Source organism: Lepidochelys olivacea (genome assembly GCF_965140295.1).
Source record: "Lepidochelys olivacea isolate rLepOli2 genome assembly, chromosome: 7".
Classification (NCBI taxonomy): domain Eukaryota; kingdom Metazoa; phylum Chordata; order Testudines; family Cheloniidae; genus Lepidochelys; species Lepidochelys olivacea.
In genome coordinates, this window is record NC_140417.1 from 93,813,764 (window position 1) to 93,841,087 (window position 27,324).

The following is a 27,324-nucleotide window of genomic DNA, read 5'->3' on the forward strand; positions in this document are numbered from 1 at the left end:
ATAATACAAGGAATTATAAAATACCACTGTTTGCCAAATGATCTGATTATTTTGTTTCTGGTGCTGTAAAATTTAATTTTAATACTAGATCTGCTTTTTAAGAAAAATGTACCCTTTCACAGAGCAAGTGACAAGACAGACCTTGATATTGTAAGAGAAAACTATAGATTCCTGTGGAAAGAGGAAGATGCTGTGGACATGAATTGGTAACTTGGGCTATAATAAAACATTATTTTTAGATCACTTTGTATTTTTCTTTTTCCTCATTCATTAAAAATTGCCATGCATATTTGTTCTTATTGCTTTGAACTCTTAATAAATTAAAAAAGGGTAGGAGATAAAGTAATACAGCTCTGTGTCAAAATGAACTAATGACACAGAAATGAATAAACTATTGTTCATTCCCTAAGATAACTAAACTACCATTCAGAAACCCAGAAGAGTACAACTTCAAAATTATGCTTTGTTTGTGCTTTAAATATATTTTTTAAAATACATAATTATTTTCAAGAGAAATTAAAACTGTTTCATGACAATTACTCTCATCAAGCTGTATATTTTTTTATTTTTACCACTACAACTTTTATTCATTAGAGAAAACAAACTTGCAATGCCCCTGTCCTGTTAATGACCTAACTATGTATTAGGGTTTGTTATTTGACCTCACTCTATATTTTCCATATGCTTAATCAATAACGTTGTCTTTCTGGTTACAGGGAAAAGAGACTGGCAAAGAAATACTATGATAAATTATTCAAAGAGTATTGTATAGCAGATCTGACTAGATACAAAGAGAACAAGGTACATTTTTAAATTCATAAATCTCTTTGGTTGCAAAATAGGTTCTTTATTCTATATATTGATAGAGGGCACTGCATTAAGATCCAGTCCTGCAAACACTGCCTATGCTGAATTCTGTGGGACTACTCATGATAAATGTCTGTAAGATTGGGCCCTAAATTTGTTCAGAATTAATTTTCTTAAGAAACTTAAGCAACAGAAAAATGCTTAAGATGCCTTCCCTGATTTTTTGGTTCATCTTTATCTCATCTTCCTACATATATGCCACATTCCTCAAGCGTTCCACCATCAGAAAATAATCTGAGTCTCCCTTGAACTCATTTATAGTTTTCTTTTGTTATCTTTAATTATCATGCCCGGTACCTTATTCCATGTGTTTATTATACTTTGTGGGAAAAGTTTTTTCCCCAGTTTGCTAATTTTCTTAACGTTTTTGAATCTTTGTCTGGTGTGAACAATATTTTTTTTCCCTGCTTCACATATGACTTTTCTAAGCTCTGTTAGGTCACCTTGAATTCCCCTCTATTCTAAATGAGAATAAGTCCTGTTTCTTTAACTTTTCCTCATGATTATAAGCATTGGAAAATGTTTATCTTTTAGCATAGCTTTGACAGATTGTGTAATTTGTTTTCTCTTAAGCTATTTTATACACTTTCTTCAAACGCTATTCTCATACTAAGTGCCTCCTCCAAATCTTTATCAACTGTTGGCTTATCCATGTCCATTTCTGGTACAGAGGGAGTCCTATACGGATTTTTCTTTTGGAATGTAAAACTGGCCCTTTAAGGCACAGTCAGCTCCACCCTACTACCTCTGCAGCTACAGATTGGATTCAACTTTGTGCTGTCCTATTTGTTTTCCTCTGCACGTCCAAATATTGAGAATTTTATTGCCTTCTCTTTTCTGCAGCCCTCAACTACTGCAGACAGGCTCAGTAGAGCACTGGTTTCTTCATCTGATAGCCACCAGTTCTTCATGTGACTTTCCCCACAGAACTTTAGGTATCCTGCTAAACTTCTGCAGAGGATACTTTAGAGATGCACAACTTGCATTAGGTATCCCTGCCTACAACATTCTGTTTATGCCTGCCTTTAGACGGTTTGCACCATAGAATTTCCTCCTCAATTCCCAAATCATATTGCTCCTCATTCCAACAAAAAACAGGCTCTTTCATATGTTACATAATCTGCTTATCACAAGAACTGGCCCATCAACAAAGAACAACCTTAGGGGTGGGATAGGGGTTAGTCCTAGTATTTTATGATGATCAAGAAGACTGAGTGTTTCATCCTATTCTAGCTCTATCCCTCAGAATTCCTCCATGTAATATATCAGATTCAAGGTGGAGATGACTTTCTGTGCTGCATGGATGAAGAGGGGGCTTATCTCCATGTGCCTATTCATTTGTTGCATCACAAGAAAAGTCCCTCATCTAATTGATTCTTCTACAGAATTGTGTGGAAATTCCTCAAGCAGTGTCTTGTCAAGAAGAACCTCTCATCTTGGAAACCACACTCAGTCCTTTTAGCCAGTGGAATCATGATAGGTGGTAGTCTCAGGGCCCTACATCATGTCAAAGCATTTGGTTGAAGATTGAAGCACAAAAAATAACATCTTCTTGAAGCTTCAGGCTGTGGGACTAGGCTTTCTATTGTTTCTTCCTTACATCATCATATTTGCAGTCCTGTTAGAAATAAACAATCAAGCTCCAAGAGTCTGTAGATTAACAGGGAAGGACCAGAAGCCCTTCTCTTTGTCATTAGATCATAAAGATTCTGTCCAAAGTGGAAAGAGCTCGCCTATCGATATCAGATAGGTATATCCAGAACAGCTTCATGTCCACATAGACTGAGTGAGGCAGGAGACAGTTCTGGGCAAGAGGCAACTGAACAAGGTGGTGGTGCAGCAAGACTTTGTCAGATGTTGTCATGGCTGGGTCGTGGGCAGCCATACTTAGTGGTCAGAGCCAGGGTCCACAGTCATGGGATGGGAGTCAAGAATTGTTTTGGATCAGGATACCAGGAGATCAGAAGCATGAGACAAACTTGAGGGCAGAACCATGAATCTGTAACCGGAGTCAGCCCAGGTTAGGATACCAGGGGTCAGAGGCAGGAGACAAACTGGAGATCAGAACCATGGGTCGGGAGTCAGAATCGGGCTCGGTCAGGATACCGAAAGGTCAGAGGTAGGAGACAAACCAGATATTGGGACCACAAGTCAGATGCAAGAAGTCAAGTGGGTTGGGATGCCAGGAAGTCAAATCAGGGGAGCAGGAAGCACATGGTCCAGAGCAGGGTGGATCCCAGTTTTGTACAACAGGGATCCACTGCTGGGTTTAGATAAAAGTTGTGGACCAATCAGGACCCCTAGCAATCTGCCAATTAGGTTCCAGGACTGGAGTCCTCTGTCGGGATTCAGCCCTTGGAATTTGTTAGCAGTCACTCGGTGGCAGGTTGCAGCTTACTAGCGCCTAAGAATCCTGTGGATTGGGGTTCAAGTCCTGCAGTCCCTAAGAGATGTAACTTCTTGCTTTCCACTTCAACCAACCAGACACGTCCCCCTCCCTGCCCCCCAGACAAACTCACAGTTTGCTCCAGACACTAGGATTCCTACAACTGGAGGGGTGGGTGCTTTCTTTTTTGCATGGTCAGGACCTTGCATGTATGTCTTTCCTCCTCTACTCCTCCTGGGCATTGCCAGGAAGATCCAGAGGGACCAGACCAAAGTTATTTTCATAGCTGCCGCTAGGCCCAGAAGACCTTGGTTCACCAGCCTCTTTCACATATCTATCTATGATTTCTGGCTCTTTCCTCAGCCCAAAGTTCTTTTTATCAGGGCCAGGTCCTATACCTGAACCTCACCAGTCTCTGCCTAGAAGCCTGGAGGCTGACAAGTGACTCTACAATCCTTTGATTATTGCTCTCATATAGTCAATTTCCTAATGCTGTCAGGAGAGCACTCTGCATTTAAGTGTTACTTTCTTTGATGTTTGGCTAGGAATGTAACTCTTATTCAGACATTCTGTTCTGCCATCATAGTGTTTTTCTCAGATGGGTCCAAATGTCTGCAATTTTTAGCCCTCGCAGCCCAAGCTCCACTAGCCCGAGTCAGTATACCTTGGCTCTGAGACTCAGCACTGTGGGTTTTCTATTGTAGTGTAGTGGAGTTTCAGCTTCATTCTTAAGGTTCTTTCAAGGCCATGTTTCAAGCCCCTGGGCCAGTTCTTGTACTTCCTGGCTGTGAAGGTGCTTACTCTTGTCACCATTACTTCAGCCCGGAGTGCTACTACATTTAGTTTTTCCATGAAAAGATTATCCTTAGACTCACCACATAATTTCTCTGTTTGTTCTTTCTGTGTTAATCAAAACATTTCCCTTCCTTGTCTGAAAGAGATCACCATGCACCCATTAGATGTTGCCAGAGCCATTAATTATTAGATAGGACATATACTTTTTGGACTGACTCCTTTTTATTTTATATTGCTTGTGGCTATAACAAAATGAGGTATTAAGGTTTCCAGGACTATGATTTCCCTTTGTGTTCAGAGTGCAAAAAAAGATTAATATACTGCGTGCCACTTAGTGCTTTTCTTGGGGATAAGGGTCCATTGTACTTTGTTCCTATCTGTGGTCAGAGAATTAGCACTTCTTATTAGGAGGTCTGCATAGCTGCTATTAGGGCCTCACTGAACTCCTTTACCAAATGCTATAAGGTCTGTTGATGCTGCCTTTTGGTTTCTTGATTCTGTGAACCATCCCTCCTATCTAACAGACTAACTTCACTTCTTATTTTTCCATTGAGTTCATCTCTGTTGTTGGTGTTTCAGCTTATTCAGTATTATTTTTTAAAAAACACTCTTTACACACATTTGACTTATTTTATTTACTGTTCACCCTTATCCACTGCTTGTCATTTTCCAGTGTTTGGTGGAAGCATTATTAGCAAAGTGACTCTCCTATGAGGACAGTTGTCTTACTTGTAAATTAGTCTTGTAGAGAATTCCTCTGCCAGTCCTGGATCCCTCGCTTTCTTCTATCTTTGCTCTTGCTTTCCAGACTAGTCTGTTTAGGAAATACTCTCTAGGGAAGATCACATGTAGTTCCTTATTGGGCCAGATTTGGACCCAAAAGGAAAAATTACATAAGAATACCTCATTAATATAAGTGAACATGGATAATGCAGTGGCTGGTGGATTGGCTGAGGGATTCTGAGATAACAAATATACAGGTAAGGCAAAATGATCCTTTATTTTGACTGTATAGCCATTAGATATGCACAGAGGTATGACAAATTCTGTTGATGCTTTCACCCAAACTTTTTTACGTGTTACATCACAAGCTTTTCAGAATGGGACAATTTTTAACCATTTAGAGGTATACTTTTAAATGGGACATGTGAACATTATTACCACGGTGGCTTGGATCGAACCGTATTGCGACATAAATACATTAGAAGCAACATCTTGCATCTAGGTGCAGGAGAAGAACCTAGATCAGGATTCTGGTTTCCATGCATCAACTAAACAGTAGGTAGGAAGATAAGCCTTTAGCTTCTTAGGTGCTGCACAAATCACTTGGGACAGGATACTATGAAGTAACAACATAGTAGGCCTGAACTCTGCTACTGGAAATTCAAACACGGAAACCAGACTCCAGTTCAAAGCTTGTCTCACAAAATTTGAATCTTAGTATTTAAGTAGTCACAGTGGAGCTTTATCATTAATATTTAACTGAAGCAAGCAGGGTGTTAGGAGGATTATAATTTACACATTTTACTACAGTGACAAAGTGGGTGAGGCAATATCTTTCATTGGATCAACTTCTTTTGAGTGCATACAGAGCTCTTCAGGTTTGAAAAGGATACTCAGTATCACAGCTAACCTGCATCGATGTGAGGGGGAACCCTCTGATTGCACACCCCTAGTTGTCACCCCACACTGCAGTCCATTCGGGATATCATTAAACAGTTACAACCCATACGCAGTGGGGACCAAGTCCTGAAAGAAAACTTTCCTAACCCTGCTCTTCTGGCCTTCAAACAATCCCCCCAACCTCACCAAGCACATCATCAGAAACAAGCTCTGTACACATCAGGATGCACCAGCTCAAAGTGCACTAGATTTTGCCGTAACAGATACAAAACCTGTAGCTATATCTCCACTTTTATGATGATTATTGCCCCCACAAAACACCTTTCAAGATCCATGGGTCCCACACATGCCTATCACAACTTGTGGTGTACCTCATCTAGTGCACTAAATGCCCCAAAAAACAGCTATCTGGGTGAAACAAGACCATCACTATGCTCTTGAGTGAACTCACACAGAAAAATGATAAGAGAAAAGTACCATATCACCTATGGGTGGACGCTTTTTTCACAAGCGATCACTCCCTGTCTGACCTTTCGGTCTCATCCTCAAGGAAAGCTGCATAACACATTCAAAAGGTGAGCCTGTGAGCTTAAAATTCATAACTTTTGCTAGACACTAAAAATCATGGACTTAATAAAGACACAGGATTTATAGTTTATTACAACAATCTGTAAACTAACAACTCCCCTTTTTGTCCTGTGACTGCAAAAGTGTTTCACCTTGAATGATCTCTTGAAATATGTGTTACCTACTTACACTAAATAATCTCTTCCATCTTGTATTTAGCTGTGACACGCTGACTACCTTTCCCAGACCTGAAGAAGAGCTCTGTGGAAGCTCAAAAGTTTGTCTATTTCACCAACAGAATTTGGTCCAATAAAAGATATTCCTCATCCATCTTGTGTCTCTAATATCCTGGGACTACCACAACTACAACAACACTGTCAACATTTTACTACTGCAGTATTTATCTGGAGACAATGTTCTGCAGTTTTATTAGATGGGCAACACTACATTAGATTGTACAAGTTATTTAAAAACCAATTAAAAACCATGGATGTAGGATTCTTCAGTGATCCTCAATTTAAAAGTATTTTTCTATTCTAGTTTAGTGAACAGTTGTTTAATGTAATTCCCATGTTATGCAGTTGATTTATGTGTGCTAGTCTGAAGCATGAGTGGCTCAAGTAAAACTTATTTTAGATCACACTGCAGATTGCTTAGTTAGCCAAGCACAAGATGTTCCTTCCTTAGCAAATTGTCAGCATAAGTAGAATAATATGGAACCTAATATTTTCTGTTTCTATTGAATGATTTTCCAGTTAATATTTGTCCAAAAATATTTTTGTTCAAATTATATTAAGTCCTGAATGCAATACTTCTTAAAATTGAATTTATAGAAAAACATGGCCCTTCAGAATAAAAGTGACATGTTAAGAATCTTATTTAGAATACATTTAACTAGGCAAATTCAGTACAGATGGAACATCTGATTATTTGTGATGTGATTCTGCCCAGTTTTCCAGCTGGGGTGCAAAGAGCTCAAATGACTTGTCCACAATCACTCTGTGAATAAGTGGCTCATCGTGACTTAAGACCCAGCAACTTTTTGGCTCCCAGTTCTTTTCTGTGTAGCTTGGGCCATGTGGCATTTTTTTACATAAGCATTCTGCGCTATTGCCTTTATGGTAATGATTATTGATCATAAGGAAAAAAAAAGTAGTTCTGTACAATATATTTCTGTACTGAAAGTAGGAACATTAAAAAATGAAGGCAATGCATAATGGAGATTTGCACCATTATATATGAAATACAAATACATGGAGATTTGCACCATTATATATGAGTGGGTTTAATACTCAGATGTACCAAGTTAACTGAAGACACAACTTGGGATAGAGGAGACAAAGGTGGTTTTGAGCCACTTTTAAGTCTTGGGCAGTTGAATCTGGCACCAGTTAGAACAGCCACTAGACTGCTGTTAAGTTATTCTGCCTAGAAAAGTCTTTAGGGGGTTCATTCCACTGGTTGAATTTTGATTGTGCTTTGGCCCTGGCATCAAGTGGCCCCAGTATGATGTGGAGGTACAAAGTGGCTGAATGTTCTGGAGTAGTCAAATAGTTCTAGTAACTTTATTTTGCAGTGTTCCATGCAGTCTTTTTGTTCTTTGAATAGAAGGTGGCTTGGGAAAGTTTCATTTCAGGTAAAGATTTTGAATGAATGAAGGAGGAGTACACAGTACATATAATAAATAAGCAGTGCTTTTAACTGTAGCACCTTCACTGGCTTCTCTGTCTCTTTCCACATAAAATTTGAGATCTTGGTGCTTCCTGTCAAGACCCTATATAGTCTTGCTCCCTCTCTCCCTCCAGACTTCTTTCCAGTATTCTCTCTTCAGTTCTCCCTTATCACAATCTTCCACAAAACTTTGCAACTTTTTTCATGTAGGCCTCAATGCTTGAAGCAGGCTCCTAATCTTTGTCTGCTTGGCATTCTCTTTCATCCATCAAATCCCTTGTTAAAAGCAACTTATTTCAAAAATATTTCTGACCTTGATTTCCTCACCAGTGTTTTTTCCTTCTCACAAACTACAGTGTGTCCTGTGTCTTGTAAGTACTTTAGGACATTTAACTTGTCTTATTCTGTATTGTAAAGTTTACATATACTTAAACTGCATAAGTTTGTAGCTTGTATAAATGAATAATAATAGTCATAATAAGTCTGAGTTAGGCAGATCCCAGACCATTAAGAACTTTGAAGAATATGAACCAATTCCTTAAATTTCACTTGAAAGTAAACACATAAAGGAATGGAGCAGTGATATAATTCGGTCATAATAATCAACCTCACTTCAGGTGGTCTGCTTCTTTCTGGTCAACCATAGATGATAAATAAGCATTATGGGTCACTTGCATCTGGAGTATCCAGGAAATAGTTATGGGTTCAATAGGACCTTAAGTCTTAAAAGACTTAAAACTACATTAATGAAGGGCAAATATGTACCTTGAATAGAGAGGGCCAATACATTCCCACCTATTCCTACAGATGCATCTCCTGTTGCCAGCTAGCACCACTTATTCTTGTCTACATAACCATAAATCATCTCCAGCGCTGCTCTAGCACTGATGGCAACCCTGGAATCTGTTTACAGGCAGGGCTCAGGTGTTTTTACCACAGAGCAGAGTTAGGTGACACCGTACAGTAGAACCTCACAATAACAAATACCTTGGAATGGAGGTTGTTCATAACTCTGAAATGCTTATAACTGAAGAAAACACTATGATGGTTCTTTGGAAAGTTTACAACTGAACAGTGACTTAATACAGCTTCAAAACTTTACTATGCAGAAGAAAAATGCTGCTTTCCCTTTATTTTTTTAGTAGTTAAAGTTTAATGCAGTACTGTACCTTATTTTTGTGTGTGTTTGGTTTTTTTTGTCTCTGCTGCTGTCTGATTGTGTACTTCCGGTTCCAAATGACAGGTGTGGTTGACTGGTCAGTTCATAACTCTGGTGTTCGTAACTCTGAGGTTCTACTGTAGGAAAAAATGCCTAAGCCCTAGCCGTAGCAAAATTTTAGCTACAATGTTTGCAATTATAGACCAGGTCAGAGAAGCAGAGAGATTGTATGAAACGCAGATTATACCATGTGAGTTATGGAACTGAGCATCTACATATTGGTGATACTGTAGCCCATTACAGCTTGCAGTTTTTTCTTAGTGGTCTATATATATTAATAGCATCATGTTCCTCTTATTTGTTTTTTTTGTGTGCACTACATGATGTTGTTACTCCATTTCCATATGACATTTTTGTATTTTTTCTGTCCGGTTTAACCTTTGATAAATGTTACAACATGCAGATAGCCTCCTTTGAACTCAGTTGTGTTTTCCAATTCAGCCATCAACAGGAGCTTTGTAATCTTTTACTGTCAGCAGCTGTACTCTCAGTTGATAAATTGAAATTCTCCCAGATGCATTCCTAGGCTGCTTTCTGGGTTTTCCATTTAGCAGATTGTATTATGGGTATACCATATGAGTAGTTCTGTAATTAAGCAATAAGTCAGGAGATGTGCATCGTTAAGCTATTGGAGTTGCTTTGTGTTCATCGTGTATCAATGGGCTAAAAATGCACAGTCTGGTCACTACTGGATTATGTTTAAAAAAAACTACAGACAGTTTGGGCATTGAAGGGACACTCAAGTGTTTTGTTTTTTCTCAAAAAATGATAGGTAGTAAAACAGAAAATATCTTTTAAATGAATTATTACATTTAACAAAAAGGTAAAATTCACTCCCTGACAAACCTGCCATTTTCTTGCTAAAAGCTAGGAAATAAAAAAGAAGATTCTGCACTGAAATAATTGAGAAGAGCACTAAATTTATATGGCAATTTTAGGTGAGTTTAAATACGTATTAACTTGTTTTCAAACAAAATTATATTTACTTAGCTCTCCAATCAGGGTCCTATAGTGTAAATTGCTCTATAAACACATATGAATATGTGGTCCCTGGCCCAAAGAGTTTTAATTTTATATGGTTGACATGTTTATTTGGTCCAGGAATTTCAGATGAAGACACAGTATTGCCAAAATCATGAGTTGGTCCCCCTCAAGAGATCAAAATCATGAGGATTTAAAAAAAAAATTAGATGAAAAAACATTATTATTTTATTTTTTTTAACTGTCCCAGCTCATCATTTGTGAAAGTGAGAGAGACATTTAGTGTTTCTCACTTTCCCAAAAGTATTGGTCCTTGCCACAGGGGCTCTCACCCCCACGTCTGCCCATGTCCTGCCCACCAATTGATCCTCACCCCTGCCCCCCACTCAGTTTGGCCTTATCAGCCTCACCTCCATTAGGTCAGCCCCCAACCCCCACCATCAATTCAGTTCCCCTTCCCCTCCCAGTACAGTTCCCTCAGCCCTCACCATCAGTTCACTCCCCTTCCTCTGTTCAGCCCCCCAACCTCACCCCTGCTCCACCTGTGGGTGGGCTTGAGCAGGCTTCTTTCTCCCCTATCCCGGTCTTGCGGGTGGGTGGCTACATGGGCTCTTCACCCTCCTTCTGGCCCAGCTAGAGGCTGTAGGGGTGAGGAGTAGAGGCATTGTCCTGTCCATATTTCTCAGAGGAGGGGAGGGAGGAAGGAGCGGAACTGTGCTAGGCTGCTAGACTCTGCTCCCTCCTCCCCTCTGTGAGAACAGTGAGTGGAGGGGAGAAACTCTACTGGCTTCCAACACGGCTGAATTTCTCAAGGGGGCTGGCACTTCTTGCATCATCGCCAGCCCAGCACCCTCCAAAATTTCATCATTCTCCAAGAAAGCACATGAGTTGGCAACACTGATTAGATAAAAAGCACCCTCCTTCCAGGGAAATGATGTGCTGCTGATCTCTGTTCTCCCCTCTCTGCTTTTTAATTAGCAGTGATCTTAGACCAGACCATTTCCTTCAGACTATCCTCCCTCCCTCTGTGTATCCTGATATCAGCTTTCTTTCTTACAGTCTGGCCTTCTCACTAGACTCCACCTAATATGTCAGGGAATGGTTTGATTTAAGGGTGCTGGGCAGAAAAAGCAGGGAATAGTGCGGAGATCGATTTCTCAGGGAAAGGAGCTTGTGTTATCTTCATATGAAATTCCTGGACAAAGTCTAGAAACAAAAAGAAATACAAGTTAGGGCAAGTCTCGACTACAAAATTAAGTCGACCTAAGTTGTGTTGACGCACAGCCACTGCGGTAATTGAATCGGTTTTACATGTCCACACTATGCTCCTTGTGTTGGCAGTGTGCATCCTCACCAAGGTGTGCTTGCACTGATTTAACTGCCAGTGAGGGGCATTGTGTGATGGTTTCTGAAAGTAAGCAAGCTGACGCTGCGTCAACCTAACAGCATCAACTTACACGTTTATGCCTCTCGCGGAGGTGGAGTTATTAGGTTGGTGTAGTGGGTGAGTGACATTGGTGGGAGCTACATTTCAGTGTAGACGCTTAGCAGTGTAGTGTAGAGAAGGCCTTAGATAAATGTAGTTTTGTTTTAATTCATGTAGGGATGAGGTGGAGAATGGGATGTTGAAACGTAACTAAAATGTCTATTTCACATTCCGTTTCAACTTCCAGCGCTCTCCTCACTGTATACAATAAAGAAGGAATTGCAATGCAGAATGAAATACAATTCTTTCTCTCCTGATTTCTCTTACTTTCTGCCTGCTAGCAAAACATTGTAGACTTGTAGATCCGTGTCTACTAAATCAGATTCCATTCATGATTCAATCCAACAATAAAAAATCAGTGAGTTTCTTTTTATTGGGTGAGGGATTATTATTTTATTTAACAGAGCTAAACAAGGAAACAGTACTAAAAGGCAGCAAGCAGTTGAAATTAACTTTTTAAAATTTTGTATGTCTTTGGAATTTATTTGACTGTTCAGAACTTAATTTCAGTTTTTATCTTTATCACAGTTTGGATTTAGATGGAGACATGAGAAAGAAGTAGTTTCAGGAAAAGGTAATATTGCCTTTCTTCTTGTATTACAGTTCTTACTTGGTTAGTTATTTGTGGTGGGTTTTTTGCTATCTTGTTTGTGCAAGTGGAGGTATAGATGAAAGTTTTCCGAAATGTTGACAATAATGTGTAATAATTCTTAGCACTTCTTGCATTATATCATTTTACATCTTTAGAGTGCTCACTCATCTACATCAGTAATGACTTAGGAAATCTGTGCTTTGTTTTCATCTTGCAGAATATTTGCAGCAAAAAGCCTTTATACTGGTTTTCCAACGTGAAATTTCATGCTCATTCATCTTAAATGGCACTGGCGAATAGCTGGTGCTTCTGCACTACTTAACTATATACAACACTGAATAATTAAGGTTGCCCAGCACTTCCCAGTATAAGACCCTGTTTTTAGGTGCTTACTATTTTGTCAGACTTCAGCCATTTAGGCTAAAATTTGTTATGCAAGGTGTCTGCCTCAGGTTGAATTGCTTTGGTAAATTTCAGTAAAAATGGTTTTTTTTCCCCCAAGAATGAGATTAGGGAAAAATAAGGGCTTTTTGTCCATATGTTTAAACAAAACAAAACAAAAATTATCACAACCATTTAATTGAGGCACTCTAGCTCTCCATGGAGTAGGGATTTGAAATTTGACCGATGGATGGCCCTTTGTCTGTGAGGCCTTTGTTGCTCTTGTGAAAAATTGACAAAATTTGGCCTTTGAAAAAGTTCAGTTTGCATATGCTCATTAGAGTTTTGCTTGAGTTTGGAAGCTAGATTCTCTAAAGATTCTGTCAGGTTTCAGAGGAGCAGCCGTGTTAGTCTGTATTCGCAAAAAGAAAAGAGGTACTTGTGGCACCTTAGAGACTAACCAATTTATTTGCGCATAAGCTTTCGTGAGCTACAGCTCACTTCATCGGATGCATACTGCGGAAGTGAAGAAACAGATCGATAGAGCCAGAAGAGCTCCCAGAAGTCACCCACCATAGGACAGGCCGTCAAGACTTTTTCAAGACTGTCAGCACATAGCATGCTTTAGCCCAGGGCTACAGGGGCTGAGAAGAACTATCCCTGCAATTGCTCCTGGCTGGTGCAGGACATTGTGGTGCCAGGCACAAGAAATGAGAGCAGTGAGACTTATTTGAGCATAAGCTTTCGTGGGCTAGAGCCCACTTCATCAGATGCATAGAATGGAACATAGTAAGAGGATATATGTACATTCAGAAAAGATGAAAAGGTGGAAGTTGCCAGACCAACTCTAAGAGGCTAATTAAGATGAGCTATTATCAGCAGGAGAAAAAAACTTTTGTAGTGATAATCAAGATGGCCCATTTCAGACAATTGACAAGAGGTGTGAGGATGCTTAGAACTTGAATTGATTTGCAAACTAGATACCATTAACTCAGGCTTGAATAGAGACTGGGAGTGGCTGGGTCATTACACAAATTGAATCTATTTCCCCATGTTAAGCATCCTCACACCTCTTGTCAACTGTCTGAAATGGGCCATCTTGATTATCCCTACAAAAGTTTTTTTTCTCCTGCTGATAATAGCTAACCTTAATTAATTAGCCTCTTAGAGTTGGTCTGACAACTTCCACCTTTTCATATTTTCTCTGTATGTGTGTGTGTGTGTGTGTATATGTGTGTGTGTATATATATATATATATATATATATATATATATATATATATATATATATATATATATATATATATCCTCTTACTATATGTTCCATTCTATGCATCTGATGAAGTGGGCTCTAGCCCCCAAAAGCTTATGCTTAAATAAATTTGTTAGTCTCTAAGGTGCCACAAGTACTCCTGTTCTTTTTTCTGTCCTATGTGCTCAGTGCTCCCTCTGCTGGCACTCAGACAGCATGGAGGAAAAATTAATCTGGCATGAATGCAAAGGACCAAGAACTGGGACCTCTGTGTGTTTAGGGCGGTATGAAGGGAGTAAATTGTGACAAGGAGACTGGGGTTGAGGGCTGGGAGATGATGGGGGCAGGAGATTGGGACTGGGTGGGAAGTCTGAGACTGGATAAGGAATTTAGATGGTGGAAACTGGGACTAGCTGAGCAACAAGACTATGAGGGGGACTAGAATGAGGAGGCTAGGATGGGGAGAAAATGGGAAGCTGGATGGGAAGCCATGAGGGGAAGACTAGAACTAGAGTGAGGAGTTCCAGGGGGTGGGACTGGGACTAGTTGGATGAGGAGATTTGGATGTGGAAGTGGGTGTGGGGTGGGAGGATGGATGGATGAGGAGCAGAGGAGGGTGAGGGAAGGGACAGGACTGGGACAGAAGTGATTAGGTTTGGGAGGAACCAGGGCAGAGAGGTCTATGACCACTAGAGAACACTGCTTTTCAGAGCCTGGAATGAAACCGAAGGTTTCTATGTTAGAGTATTTCTCTTCTGTCAGCAAAAATATGTAAAACCCACTGGCAGAGTATGTATTTCCTGCTCGGCCACATAGAGAATGCTAGCATACTACTGCTGTCAGTTACTCTGTTAGCTCAAAAGGCAGAGAGGACTGTGCTGTGGATCTAACAGATCCAGTGTTGGTAATGACCCATACAGATGTCAATATGATGCCACAAGATGGATTTTTTTTTCAGTTTTTTAAAAAAACTAGGAAATTACATACCAAAAAAAAAAAAAAAAATTAGACTGTTGTGATAGCAAAGTCAAGCACTCAAAAGCTAAAATTGCCAGAATTAAAGTTCCCTGTGCAACTTTAATTCAACACTTTTGTGTGTATATATTGACGTCATGTGGAAAAAATAGTATGTGATCGTGTAATTATTATAAAGTAGCTATATGCACTCAAGGGGGCCAAATTCACATTGCATGCGTAACCTTAATTTTGGCATTTCCTAACATTTGGCTGCTTGACCTCGCAACCTTGATATTCTTTTACCTTTTTGTGTTTAAGTATTTATATTACAGTAGTATGTAGAGGCCGTAGTCAAGGATCCCCTTGTGCCTGGTGCTGTATATAATAGACAGTTCATATCCTAAAGAATTAACAATTTCGGGGCATGCAAATGTTTAGCATATTTGGCACGTAACTACTTTGCAATGCTGGCTACACAAGTGCCATGAGAACGCCCGTTCTCACTTTCAGGTAATGTAAATAAGAAGTGGGCAGCATTATCTCCTGTAAATGTAAACAAACTTGTTTGTCTTAGCAATTGGCTGAACAAGAAGTAGGACTGAGTGGACTTGTAGGCTCTAAAGTTTTACATTGTTTAGTTTTTGAGTGCAGTTATGTAACACAAAAAAATCTACATTTGTAAGTTGCAGTTTCACGATAAAGAGATTGCACTACAGTGCTTGAATGAGGTAAATTGAAAAATACTATTTCTTTTGTTTATCATTTTTACTGTGCAAATATTTTTAATAAAAAATTATAATATAAAGTGAGTACTACACTTTGTATTCTGTGTTGTCATGGAAATAAATATATTTGAAAATGTAGAGAAACATCCGAAAATAATTGGTATTCTGCTTTTGTTTAACAGTGTGATTAAAACTGAAATTAATCGTGCATAATTTTTTTGAGTTAATCACATGGGTTAACAGCAAGTAATTGACAGCCCTAGTTTGTAGTTATAGGGAAGATAGCAGGTGTCATTTCCTTATCTTTGATTCAGAAGTGAAAAAAGATACAGGCCCCGCTATTAAGATAATTTAGACATGGATAATATACTGGACAGATTCCAAGGCCTTTAATGCAGAGATGTTACAAGAGCTGATTTGGTGCTCAATTTTATCTAAACGTGAGAGACAGGAGAGGTAATTTTGTTTGTCATAGTATTCTGCTGACATGGTAGATAAGAAAATAATAAATTCTACAGAATACAAAAAGAAAGCTAGGAAAAGCAAAATTAATGCTCATTCTTTTATTACTACTTTAGGCTGTTTTTACTCCACAGAAAAACATTTGATTCAAGATTTGAGATTCAGAGAGACATTTTTTCCTGTTGTCTATTTTGAAACAATTTTGATAAGTTCTCTAGATTCTTTAAAGAGTTCTCTAGATTCTTTGTGTGTTGACTAAATGGTACTAAAGCATATGAAGAGATTTATTTCCTAAATACCGAAACCACTGAGGTATATTTGAGTAGGAACTGTGAGTTTTCAGCATCTACTCTACGTTATGACCTAGTATGATAACTATAAAGATAAAACAGTAAAGTCAGTTTTAAATAAGCAAGAGTTGGCTGTTCCTTTTCTTCTGGGGTATATATGGATGCTTAAAAATCTTTGTAATCTCATTTTTTTTACTGACTCCACCTGATACTCAGAAGCTAATAGGTCAAAATATCTTCACAAACAAATTATTTAAAAATGCATCAATTATATCAAAATAAATTTCCTTAGACTAAGTTAGTTATGGTACATGAATAAGGGGATGTATGTAATCATTCAGGTATTTGGTAATATCTGTGTAGCATCTATAATAAAATGGCTGTGACTTGAACAATAGGAAATGGGTGGGCACGATATTCTCTGCAAATTTTGCTGGACGTAGGCTGTTTGGAGATATACTAGTGAAGGGTTTCAGAGTAGCAGTCGTGTTAGTCTATATCTGCAAAAAGAAAGGGAGTACTTGTGGCACCTTAGAGACTAACAAATTTATTTGAGCACTAACAAATTGTTAATTTCTAAGGTGCCACAAGTACTCCTTTTCTTTTTACTAGAGAAGGGTGTTGGAAAGGCAGGCTTATAAGGGAGACACCATCATGTCAAAGGGACTATAAAGTATTTACTAAACAGTGTTTCTTCTTTGAGTACCAGTCCCTATATGTGTTTCACATAGGTGTACACATGTTCTCCGAGTACCTGAATATGGGGGATTCTTGAAAGAGGTATCTGTTGGTCTGCTGACGTACCCTTGGTCTCCTTGTGCTTCCAGCTGAGGAGATAAAGGGCAGAACAGACTGGCTGCCTCTCCAGTTCCTTCTTACTGCCACATGGCCTGTGTCAGAAACTTCAGTATCTGAAGATTCATCTTCCTCATTTTATTCTTTGGTCATATATATATGTTAGGTAAGAGGATCAGCAGAGGAAGATGTGAAGGTCCATCAGCCTTCCTCCACCACCAAGAAGAGCAATGTTATAACACTCAGATTTGCTTCTTGATAATATTAAACCTAGAGCGAGGAGACTATTTTATTTTCTGGAATGCAGTATACAAAATGGACCATATCTATGTCTAAATCACAGTATTGTAGTAATTTGTGTTTCTGTTAGTTTAATATTTTGTTAATTTTAATAGCTGTTTCATCATGAGCAGATGTTGAAAGGTTACAACTATGGCTGTGCATATTCTGGAAGACTCAGTTTATACTGAAATTCATTAAATGGGCCCTGATATTTAGTTTATAGATTCATCCAGCAAACTTATTCATGATTGGGAAATGTCAGGAGAGGCAGCATGATCCAGTGGACAGAGCACACCCGTCTAGAAGGCAGGAGATCAGGATTCTATTCTTGGCTCTACTGCTGACTTTCTCTGTGAACCTAGGCAAGTTACTTCACTTCTCTGTGCCTTTGTTTCCTCTCCCACCTACTGTCTGTCTTGTCAGTTTTCATTGTAAGCTCTTCAGAGCAGGGACTGCCTCCTACTATGTGTTTGTACAGCACCGAGCACAACGGGGCTCAATCTGAGTTGGGTAGATGCTACTGTAATACAAAGAGTAACCATTAGTAACATACACCCTTTGTTGGAATTATACTACTTGGGGATTCACCTTTGCAACTGGCTATTTAAGTCTTGGCATAGTGCAATGACGATAGAACAGAGCACGTTTGGCCCATTTGCTTTTTAATGGTGATTAGTGTACCTGGTGCTATTAGGCCTGTTGGAGTTCCTCATAGTCCTCTACATTTAACTAACCTGAACATTTTAGGTTGTAAACAAGTTTTACTGTTTCACTGTTCTATAAAAGGACAAAAGGGAGTAGCAACCATTTTCTGGAGCTGAGAAACATGTCATTGTATGCACTCTGAGAAGTCAGTATTTATTATTCAGACCTGGCAAAATCACATCAGTATCTGCTTTTAAGTAATTAAACAAGAAAGAGAGTTCCATGTTACTTCGTGTGGCCATGTTTGCAATTCTAGGGGATATTGCAGTTAGGCTATTGGTGTTCAGAGACCACTGCTTATTATGTTGAGTAGTATTGTCTTATTGCTTCCTTGCACTCCCCCGTCTGTCTGTGTCCCTCTGTTGTCTTGTCTTATACTTAGATTGTAAGCTTCTTGGGGTTGGGGATCATCCTCATATTCTGTTTGCACAGCGCCTACCACAGTGGGACCCTGGGACATGACTACAGCTAGTAGGTGCTATAGTAATATAAAAAGAGACAAGGTGAGTAAAATATCTATCATTTATTGGACTAATGTCTGTTGGTGAAAGAGACAAGCTTTTGAGTTCCACAGAGGTCTTCAGGTTGTCATTTTCTTCTGATGACCTGAAGAAGAGCTCTGTGGAGCTTGAAAGCCTGTCTCTTTCACCAACAGACATTAGTCTAATAAAATATATTACCTCTCCCACCTTGTCTCTCTTGTATCCTGGGACCAATACAGTTACATAACACTGTAATCTATCATAAAAAAAAGTCACTTAAATGAATGGTCTTCAGAGGCTATGGATGTAAAATGAAGTCTTGGTATATAGGCAGGTTAATTAAGCAATATGTCAGAGCAGCAAAAGATGGGTATAATAAACGTGGGGGAAACGAGGTAGATCTCTTTACATAAGGAGAAAATCCTTATGACTAGAGGCCTTCAAGGAATAGGAACCAAAGTTCATGGATAGCTACACTGTCACATGCTTAGTAGAATGAGCACTTCCTTCCTTCGCTGGCAAGAATGCTTCACAGTATAAAGATTGGAAGAACATTAGTTCTCCTCACTAATCCAAATGGAAATAATTCATTTTTGGAGGAAGTGGTCCTTTCAGTAACTAGGCTTGAGAATTACAGCATTTCAGCTGCCCCAGTCCTGCTCTAGGAATGAGACAATGCCCTGTAGCTAGAATTCATAGACATGCTTTCTCTGAAAAAATGAATCCACAAATAGGAATTTATATTTTAGGCGTTTATAGAAATGCTTTTCTGCACTAGAATTTGTGCACTAAAGTGATTATTCTCAGTTGCAAAGTGTAATTTCTCTATTCACTACATATAAGAAAAATCAGGAATTATATTATTTGGAAGTGACTTTGATTTCTGAGGAGTATATGTAATGTGTTTTTTTATAATGTGTGTGTGTGTGTGTGAGTGATTTTATTTTCCATCTTTAAGTCAGGCAAGCGGAAGTGGAGTAGGACAGGAATAGGAATGACGAGAAAGCATATATGCTGTTTTTATCATTTCAGAAATACTAGATGTATCAAATAGCCTATAACTGGAATTATAAATATACTTCTTAATATTTTAGAACTATATCTAACATTGTCTTATGCAGAAGGTGCAGCACTTCAGTTAAAAATCTTAATTGTAGGTGCAGGTTTAGCTGCCTTAATTTCTGAGTAATTGAACTGGCATTCTTGTTGATCGGTATGGCTCAGTAAATAGATCTTTTTATTATGTAGCTGAGTTCTCTTAGGCCTGTTGTCATAGTAGCCTTATTTGTTTTTTATAATCTCATGCTCTGTGGGAGAGAGCATGAATTTTATTAGTAAATATTAAGTAATCTGTTTAATGAAGTAAAGAGTAGGAGTGATAGACAGTAGACAAGCTTTATTAGTGGACAGCTCAATCATAAGTGCCTAATTTTTTGAAAATTGTAAGTGGTGCATCTGATGACCACATATGCATTGTACTGTATCCTATAATTTGTAGTTTTAAATCTGCAAATGTAACCTTCAGACTTCTAATTTTCTGATATGTTTTCAAGTTTAAATGTTAGTTTGTAACTCGCATGGTTATGTTACTGGTGGTGGAATACAGGAAATCTTAATGCAGTAAATGTGCCCTAAACATAAAGTAGGATAACTAAGAAAATGTTACAATGTGCCCTAAACATTCAGTAGGATAACTTATGAAAAAAAAATTAAAAACCCTTTGTATAAGTGTCTCTAGATGGAGTTTTTTTCAACTGTTTCATATTTTATATTCGACATTTCATATTAATTAACGTGGTAGAAAATTCAAGATTTATTTAAAAGCATTCTTTCCTAAGTGTTTATTAAAAGATTAATGTTTATTCTATAGAGACAACTATAACTTAAGCAGCATTGAGCAATAATACACTTCACCACTATGGGGCACAAGAATTCAGTATTATACAGTGTAGCAGGGACTGTTTTTTCAGATCTAGTTCTTTGATATATTCTTTTGAAACAAGTGATTATCCCTAACTTTTTTTTCCTTCATGCAAGATGTTTGTTTTGGTTTGGTTAGAATTGTCAAATTTCATTCAGTAATGTAACAAGGTATATTAGTAAATGGGAGTACAACTCTGTTTTGCATCAACGTGCTTAGCTATGAATATTTTCTAAATAGTATAAAAAAGGGGTGACTTTTGCAGCACTGTTAACCTATAAGTTTGTGGCATGTCCTTATTAAGGACATGAAAATAGTGATGATATTCAGTTTTTCCTAAGGGTTGGATTTTTTTTTTTTAAAGCAGATCCATTAGGCCTTGTACCTTCATCTATTTTCTATTATTATTTTACATTTTTTTCCTTTTAAATCCAGGATTCTTTCTTTCATTTTTCCTTCTCTTTTATTCAGTCTTTTCCCTTGGGTATTATGAAGGGAAATCATGTTTGGTGACCAATATGTCCTAGAACTGAATCATATCTATACCTAGTGACCATTAATAATTGTAATATATATGCCCAATTTTCAGTGGCAGACTATACAAAACAAATATTCACGTCTTTTAAACTGTGATAACAAACAATCACGGAGTTCATACTTTAAACTTTTACTAATCTTATGTAATGTAAGAGAGAAATTTTTTTGACTGATACATAGTAGGAAATGTTAAAACTTTTCAATGACTGTATTTGTCTTCTTGCCAACACCCAAGTTTCAGGTACAAAAGGCCTTGGTAGGTCAACTGCAGATAGACAAACCAAGAGATGCATTAAACTATAATGGAAGTATTTGGCTCCCAGAATAAAAGCGTACACCTTCAATGAGAATTTGTAGTTAAGAGAAATGGTTATGTCTCAACTGTTAACAGTGTAAGTACATGTAACTATATCATAGTTAGCTAGTTATAATAATTACATAATTATGCTGTAGAAACAAACATGTAGAGATAAAAATATGCATTGTAAGCTTTGTAAACTAAATGTATCAAATTGGCTAATGGCCCTAAATATTTTGTTTTTAAAAGTGCAAAGGTTTGTAGTATGCACTATATTATATTTTTATATATATTTATATATATATAGTGCATACTATATGTGTATGCTGGTTATGTTGTTGTGTAGCTGGTTATATATATATATAAATAAATATAAATATAAAAAAATATTACCAGCTACATAACCAGCATACACAATAACCCCAAACATCGTTCTGAAGCCATGACTGTCTGATGAGTCAGTGTGAAATGATGGAAATAGGTACACACATGATTGCTTTTAGTTTAGAATATCACCAGGGTCACTGGGATTCATGGTCTGTCACCTAACCACTTCCACATGTAATCTGAGGTTTCACCAGCATTTCACCAGCAAAGTGAACAGAGGTGATGTTGATAAAAGGTGGGGGTACAATTTAGAGGTTCTGGTGTGAACCCTGGCAGCAGAAGCGACGCCCGGGGAGGAATACACTATATGGTCTTGTGGGCTGCAGCACAGCCGTGCGCCGCCTTTAGTGCAACACAGAGCAGTTTCCTAGCACCATCCAGCTCAGAGCCAGCTCCTGGCCAGTCCCACCTTTGGCCACAGGCTCCTGGTCCTGCCTGGACTTTGGCTGCTGGATCCCAACCCTCCTGGCTCCTTGATGGACTCTGTGAGCTTGGACAAGGCAGCTGGGCCCAATTCTTAAGACTACAGGTGCAGCCCCTGCACAGATACATGCCCGCACAGGTGCATGAGGTTAAATGCAAGGCCTCCCCCTCTGTATAATCGGGCATCCCTGCCTCGCTCCCAGCGGTGCACTGTGGTTTGTAAAGAGCTTTGAGACTCTCGGAGAGACACTGCTGGAGCAGGGCAAGCTAATTGCTGTGACCTGTGAGCCAGCCTCTGAGGCCATCCATGCTGCACTGAGACCTTCCAGATTTCTGCCAGCCTAGGGGTAGCTCTGAACGCCTTTCGCTCCTCAGGCAGTGCCCCTCCATCCCTTCCCCCACCTTCAGCAGGTAGCTCAGGCTATCCGGAGCAGGCTGAGCTCCTGTGCCCTGTCTGTACCCCTCAGCTCTGCATCCAGGGGCACATGCAGGAGGCCGCCCTACCTGGCTGCCACTGTCTGTGCGGAAGGGCAGCCGATGGCAGGAGGCATCTCCACCCCAGGATGGTATCAGTGCCACTGGCCGGGAAGGAAGGAGCCAAGCTGCACTGGACCCCTCACCGCACTCTCCCTGGGCTGAGGTTTGGTGTCATCTTCTCCTCTCTGCCAGATCCCAATTACCCCTGTGGCTCCTGGGGCTCCCAGTGCAGCCTCCTTAACCCCTTCCTGCCTGCACTTCAGCCAGGGAACAGGAGGTGACTAGGCTATGTTGGGGGCAAGTGGCAGCCTGTGTAAGTGGCAGCAGTGCTGTCTGGGCAGGAAGGGACAGGACTGCTTCCAACCTCCGGTGAGGCAGTGGGAAGGGGTAAGCTCTGCAAAGACACAGGCCAGGGGCAGCTCCTGGGCAAGGTAAGGGGAATGATGGCAGCTGCCCTCACTAGATGGCTCTGAGCAGAGCCGATGTATAACTGTTGTAGTGGGGAAGGAGGGGAACAATATAAAGATTCTGGTGTGAGCCCTGGCAGATATCGGGGGGGGGGGGGAAACGGGACACACCCGACCCTGTGGGACACCCCACCCCCCACGCATTGCCTCTGAATATGGTGTTGCCTACAGAGTATGGTATTCAAACTAGATCATGTTTTAAATGGACATTATGTAATATAACTGCTTCTTAAAAGATCTTTTTCATGAAATGAGGCTGAATAGTGCCATATTATTGAACCATTTGAGATCTCATTCAGTTATATGCAAGGTTAAAACACTAAATCACTGGAGACATTCTACTTAAATCACAAATAAAATTTATAAACCATGACATAGAATGATATGAAATGTCATTTTTGCTACTAAATACTAGAGATACAGAAATCTTAATTTTTATACAAAGCTGGACAGAAAAATCTGAAATATTTAAAAACAGTTACAATGTTTTATATTTTGGGTAATAGCTTTTATACAACAGGATAATTAAATAAGAAATTTCCAAATATTTTGATTAATTTGAACACAGCATGGTCTGATAATACACTCTGTATTTTGTTCGACTTTACGGTGATGCATAATAGAGAAGTTATTACAGTTGTATGTGATACAACCTAAGTTCCCTCTAAGCTGTGCGGCCACGCAGCAGGCTATCAACAGCTGCGCAGGTGGGGAGAAGTGCCTCTCCCACAGCCCCGGAGCTGCTGCGGCTGGGGACAGGCACCTCTCCTCCAGCCCCAGCTGCGGCAAGAGAGGGCTGGGGGGAGTCCTCTCTCCCCGCCGCAGCCCAAGGGCAGCCTGCACTCCAAGCCCCTCATTTCCCACCCCCTGCAGCCTTTGCACCCCAGCCCTGAGTCCCCTCCCGCATCCTGACCCCCTCATCCCTGGCCCCACCCCAGAGTCCTCACCCCCAGCCAGAGCCAGCACCCTAATCCTCTGCCCCAGCCCTGAGCCCCCTCCCACACTCTGAAACCCTTAGCCACACCCTTACCTCATTCAGTGTACAGGATGAATAGTGCATAGAGAATAAATCAGGATTGTGTGGAGCATGAAGCTGCTTTTAGGATCCGTGCTTTATTTGCTCTAGTAGTTGGAATATGTGTAGAGAACAAGGTAGGGGATTGGCAGGAAGTGAGAATGGTCTGGTGGATAAGTCAGGGGAATGCCACACAGGTGAACTCAGTCTATGTCTCTCTCTCTCTCCCCCATCTTCCTATCTGATGCAGAGCTAGTCTTTTAAACCTTAATGTTGGTAGGTGGCCCCTAATTGCATATTCCTTACTTTCTGGATGCCTGACTTGAAACAACCCGGGTTTGGATGTAGCCATGTTGAGCACTGAAAAGAATAAGTGTAATCAATGGGAGTTGTAGATGCTGAAAACTTCTGTCAATAAGGCACTGTGGGGTGAAGGAATGAGCGCAGGGTTAGTATTTGAGATCCTGAGTTCTAATCCTGGCTCTACCACTGACTCACTCTGTGTCCTCAGACAAGTCTTGGTCTCAGTTTCGTCACTGGTAAAATGGGGATAATAATGCTCTCATCTCATAGCAGAGATAAAATCATTAATGTTTATGAAGCAGTCAGACACTATGATAATAAACGCTCTAAAAAAGGCCAGGAGAAAATGGATAATTCTGTATTCAGTACAGGATTTGGATGGTGTGAGGTAAATAAGGTGAGGGACACTAACTGAATGATGATGAGAGAACATTATTTTAATGTAGTTTTTATGTATGTAACATTTGGGTTTGTTGACTGCATGAAATCTTTGGTGTTTCCAGGCACCACCTTTAAAAGAGAGGCTAACTGGTAATAAAACTGATGCATGTGACTATTGTCTATGCCTGTGTGGGAGTTGTGGTTTTTGGAGTCATGAAACATAGTTGTAGCTAATGTCCAAAAAACCTGGATGTTTTCTATGATACATGGTATAACCTGCTGCTTACTTGCTCCTTCTTTATGATAAAAAAATCCCCACCTTTTTTCTGGTGTAATGAATTTTGCAGCATTATTTAAATGCAAATTCTATTTTCTTTGTTTTAAGCATTAGCATTACAAGTGGTTTTCCACTGTACAATTGAAGTATCCAAGGACACTGTCAATCCATTGGTTAGCAGCTTAGGCAGAACATTCTGAGGTTAATCTTTTGAAAACAGTACTGAAAACAGAGGTGAGCCTATTAATACAGATCCTTGTCACCAGCTCGGTGTATGAATGTACCCTCTACCAATTGGGTGTATGTTCTCTGTATTAAGTATGGTATTAGAAATGCAGTGGTGTCAACAACATTGAATACAAGTAGACTGTTTACATAATTTTAACATTAGGATTTAATGTAACAAAACCAGAAAGTTCTTAAACAAGTTGTTTCATACTTTACTCATTATGGTGTGCCTTAATTCTTTTTAGAAATTGTAGAAGAAGAGGAAAACAAAATGTGTCTAGAACACTTTAGAAAGCAAATTGCTTTCCAATAGAACAGGGAAGGAAGCATGCACGTTAAACAATATTTAGGCATTTTATTTTTGCACATAATTCATACTTAGTCATTTGGTGTCATTAAAAATGCTCACGTGTCTGAAAGGCACCTTCTGATCCATCACACTCCACTAAGTAAATAATCATTTAGGATGAAGGTAGCCTAATGACATTCATTTGATCATTAGCTGTTAGCTTTTCCAAAATTTGGTGTTGGTAGGTTTAATTTACTCCTTTCTGCCTGCCCTCAAAATACCTAAAGAGATTAGAGCTGACATGAACCGATCTAATTTGTTAAATTGTTTTTTCTTTGCAAATATTGTGCAATATTAAACAAATAGTGTGGCTATGTCCTTAAGTGTTGTTTGCTACTAGTTCATTACCTCTAGACATTACTTTCTACCTTTTTAATGCTGAGTAATGTAAAAAAGGAAGACTGGATATAACAATGTCAAGCCCAAATGAGCTAATGATTTAACCATGATTTTTTCTTTTGGTCTCTTGACAGGTCAGTTTTCCTGTGGAAATAAGCACTGTGATGAGAAAGAAGGACTGAAGAGCTGGGAGGTGAATTTTGGGTACACTGAATATGGTGAAAAGAGGAATGCCCTTGTGAAATTGCGTAAGTCAGCCCCTTCCTATGGTTGGCCTTCAAGCTTATGTAAATGCAAATGAAGGCTAATATCTTACTATTTAATGATATAATGAAAAACCTAGAAATTGTAGTCATGCTTAGGATAGTAGGCAAGGAGGAAAATAAGTTGTTGTATATGATACTTTTGGTTGGACTAGTTACAAATATAATAATGGCTGTGCTTTAGGGAAACCGCTCTCTTTCAATCAGTACAACCTATAATTGCTTTATTACCTGAACACTTCTTGCTGTCTAATTCTTACTGCCATAGATTCTTCTAGTCGTATTGTTGTAACACAGCTGCTTCATTTATTTTTTTTAAGAGGAAGACTGAACAGCATATGTGAAGTTTCAGCACAACTCATGCTGAACCATTTCTGTGGCTAAATAGTCTTTAGTGCTGTCAAACACCTTTTGCAAGCATTACATTAACTTAATTTTATTTTTAATACTGACATTTCTTAATTCTAATACTAGCATACCTATTTTCCTTCTTTGACAAGGTTACTGGGCTTCTGGAGGCAGGGGAAACAGTAGATGTGGTATATCCTGATTTTAGTAAGGTTTTTGACACAGTCCCACATGGCATTCTTATAAGCAAACTGGGCAAATGTGGTCTAGATGTAATTACCATAAGGTGGATGCACAACTGGTTGAAGCAATATACTCAAAAGTAGTTATCTGTGGTTCGCTGTCAAACTGGGAGTGTTCTGTCTAGTGGTGTTCTGTAGGGTCAGTCCTGGAACCAGTACTATTAAATATTTTCATTAATGACTTGGATAATGGAGTGGAGAATATGATTATAAAATTTGGAAATGATACAAAGATGAGAGGGGTTGCATGCACTTTAGAGGACAAGATTAGAATTCAAAACTACCTTGACAAATTGGAGAAATCTGGTCTGAAATCAACCAGATGAAATTCAGTAAAGACATGTGCAAAGTAAAACACTTGGGAAGAAAAAATCAAATGCACAACTATAAAATGGGGAATAACTGGCTACGCGGTACTACCGCTGAGAAGCATCTGGCAGTTATAGTGGATCACACATTGAATGCACTAAAAATGTGATGCAGTTGCAAAAAATGGATATCATCATTCTGGGGTCTATTAACAGGCGCGTTGTCTGTAAGACCTGGGAGGTA

At 39.3% G+C, this 27,324-nt stretch overlaps 1 protein-coding gene across 2 annotated transcripts in view; it reads left to right on the top strand.

The window, feature by feature from the left end:
- Positions 1–27,324, top strand: part of LOC311523625 (protein FRA10AC1) — a 54,747-nt gene that overhangs the window by 13,453 nt on the left and 13,970 nt on the right. For both annotated transcript variants that reach the window (XM_084633812.1, XM_084633811.1), the window contains exons 6-9: positions 123–206; positions 717–801; positions 12,124–12,169; positions 26,054–26,167. In XM_084633812.1, coding sequence (XP_084489938.1) covers positions 123–206; positions 717–801; positions 12,124–12,169; positions 26,054–26,167 — 329 coding nt within the window. The remainder of the gene's footprint in view (positions 1–122; positions 207–716; positions 802–12,123; positions 12,170–26,053; positions 26,168–27,324) is intronic.